The sequence below is a fragment of the Diaphorina citri genome, unplaced genomic scaffold (genome assembly GCF_000475195.1).
Source record: "Diaphorina citri unplaced genomic scaffold, Diaci psyllid genome assembly version 1.1 scaffold720, whole genome shotgun sequence".
Taxonomy (NCBI): Eukaryota; Metazoa; Arthropoda; class Insecta; order Hemiptera; family Psyllidae; genus Diaphorina; species Diaphorina citri.
In genome coordinates this window covers 83,403-85,987 of record NW_007378153.1, presented here as the reverse complement: position 1 = coordinate 85,987, position 2,585 = coordinate 83,403, and the positions used below count along the sequence as shown (strand labels likewise).

The window sequence follows — 2,585 nt, the reverse complement described above, 5'->3', positions numbered from 1 at the left end:
CCTGATAGTAAGTGGCTGGCCAGGCTGGTGTATACTCCCTGTTTAAAGTCCCCCAACCAGACTAAGCTGGTCTACTCCCTGTTTACCGTCCCCCAGCTAGACAGTTGATCAATGAACATTAATAAACAATAAGTCATATCATGAGTTTTGAGCTACAAAAGTTACCGAGTTTTGGGTAAAAAATAACTTGAGATTGGTTATACCCATGCAGCTCCTTTTTGGTACATAGGTAAAACAGGTTTACTCCAAATTACTTCAATACTATTCAATGGGAGGAACTAATCTTAGTTTGTACTATTTACTTTTACCTAGATGTAGTTACAACTTACAAATATAGGGATTTAAAATTAAAAGCAAAGTTTGGGTACAGGATATCTACAGTACTATCTAGGATAGTTAACATTTCGTCAAAATGTTTCGTCATTCTTCCTGTCTTAACCAAATTCTAATCAGTCTAATGTCTAAACTATAGCTCCTGTGTATTTGACAAAACTGATGTCCTGACTGCCTTTGACATTGGCGAAGTAATAGCTGTTGTATTCTCCCTTATGGTTCTGGCCCGATATCAAGCAGCAACTCTCGTAGGCCTCTTTCTTGCTCTTGTCGTGGCATTGGCCTATACACTTGGCCTGGAAGGTGGCGCCACAGTTCTTGTTGATCTCAGTCAGCAGAGCTCCGCCACATTTGTCAGGACATACTGATCCACTTGTGCTGAATTTGTTGTTGGCAATATAACCGACAGCTTTGAGCTGATCACTCACCATTTTGATACCGCAGTACTCGCTGACTGAAAACGGAAGTATAATTATGTAGGTATTGCACTTAATTTTAATGTCAGTCAGTGTAAATCGAAATATTGATTTGCAAAATGTCAAATTGCTGCTACTCCAATGGATCGATTAGCACATTATTAATTTATGATACCTCATTCGGAAACTTATTGATTATCATTATTTTCAACAGAATCTGTTCTCGTACGTACCCCATATTTATTGCTAAAATTGATGAAAGAAAGGAAACTTGGCTCACCTGTATTGGATGCAATGCTGATTACAACTAGACAGATGGTCAAAACTAACACTTGTTTATCCATGATTTGTGATCTATAAAATCAATGTAGGTGTTTGTAAATAAATAGTTAAAATGAAAACTGAAGATATAACTAATAATAATGTATCCCCAAAAGCGTCCTCAACTGGGTGATAAATTTCGATCCTTACGAACAATCGTGAAGGAACTTTCGTGCCACAAGTTTCCTTTATTGTCTTCAATATCAGATAATCTGCTGATAAGAATAAATTGATTCCATCTAAAGATATCTCCGTTAGAGAAGATCTCCTTGGATTACAATGCTATAATTCACTTTTTGGTCCGAAGCTAAAGTAAGTGGATGCAATTCAATCTGTTGTTCTTGTAAGTTACCCACTCATTGGAAACATACGTGTACTTGCATGTAAGTACAACTTTATTTCATTAACTTTGATAGCTGTAATTTAAATTAAACCTAATAGCAATAATCTATTTTTTTATTTGCACTCTAGTCTGTGTCCGATATAAAGATCAATGTTTCACTTGTTCTGTTTTCAAGTTGATTAATTACAAGAAATAGAATAAGTGCATATAATTACACATTATTGAACCTTTTCAAGAATCTATGTATTGGTTTCATATAATTCTTGAAATTCAAGTACGTAAAGGTAGGTACCTAGGTAGGTACCAACCTATCGCCAGTGTACCTACATGTACATTGTAGAATGCTTGTAAATCAGAAATGTTTCACATTTAAACGTAAACTTACCTACGTTTTATTAAAAAAATTCAATTCATATTTCTTTTCTTGTTCCTTCTTTAGGTGCCTATCTGGTTCGGACGTTGGCTATTATGACTTTGTTGGCGGCTCTGCCCGAAATAGTTGGGTTGTTGTTTGGTTAAACCACGACGTTCTAATAGGTTTTTCAACCATGAAATTCTTCTTCTGCTTGGGTGTACTTAGGTCAGGTACATACCTAGGTAGCTAGGTACTCACTGATGCTACCCTGTCATATTAGTACATAGGTAGGAATGTACTTTCTTACTATTAGTTTGTCATATTATCTACATACCCATTCAATGTTCAACGGATGCAATGGCTATGTCTTTCAGAGAACGAAAGAGCATCTCAGCAAACTATCATTCATTCATAACTTATTAATATTCATGAATGCTCCCGGAGATGGAAAGTCCTTGGTGACTTTCATCAACGTAAACTATTCTAAAATTGAAACATGTGGGTATCAAGTATCATATTACACGCCACATTTGTCTCATCTCTTGGGTCAATATGAGTAGGTAAATGATCTTTTCTTCGAGTATATTGGCTGAATGTGGTATGCTATATGGTTGTCATTTTCAGTTTCTAAGGTGAAACACATTTGGGTAAATGACCTTTTTTTTTATCATACCTGCCTACAATAACTACTTATCTACATATTTTATTAAACAAACAATTTAATCCATCTTTATTTACATAACTAATACTAACAATGGTTTAAACATTTCTAACATATTGGAAGAAATAGAGGTTAATCAAGATTTGGGGTTAATGC

The 2,585-nt window shown here is 35.2% G+C and overlaps 1 protein-coding gene across 1 annotated transcript; it reads right to left on the bottom strand.

Annotated features, from left to right (window-relative positions):
- Positions 1–219: 219 nt before the first annotated feature.
- On the bottom strand, positions 220–1,093 carry LOC113468382. Its single transcript, XM_026825237.1, has 2 exons — positions 1,030–1,093; positions 220–787 (listed from the first exon to the last, which is right to left on the bottom strand). The coding sequence occupies exons 1-2, from the start codon at positions 1,091–1,093 to the stop codon at positions 462–464; spliced, it is 390 nt and encodes a 129-aa protein (XP_026681038.1). The 3' UTR covers positions 220–461.
- Between the last annotated feature and the right edge of the window lie 1,492 nt (positions 1,094–2,585).

Excerpts from the sequence above, each read along its gene's own strand:
- LOC113468382 (XM_026825237.1), bottom strand. The coding sequence starts at position 1,093 with ATGGATAAACAAGTGTTAGTTTTGACCATCTGTCTAGTTGTAATCAGC. Across the intron at positions 788-1,029 it reads CAGCATTGCATCCAATACAG|TCAGCGAGTACTGCGGTATC; the intron begins GTGAGCCAAGTT and ends TTCCGTTTTCAG.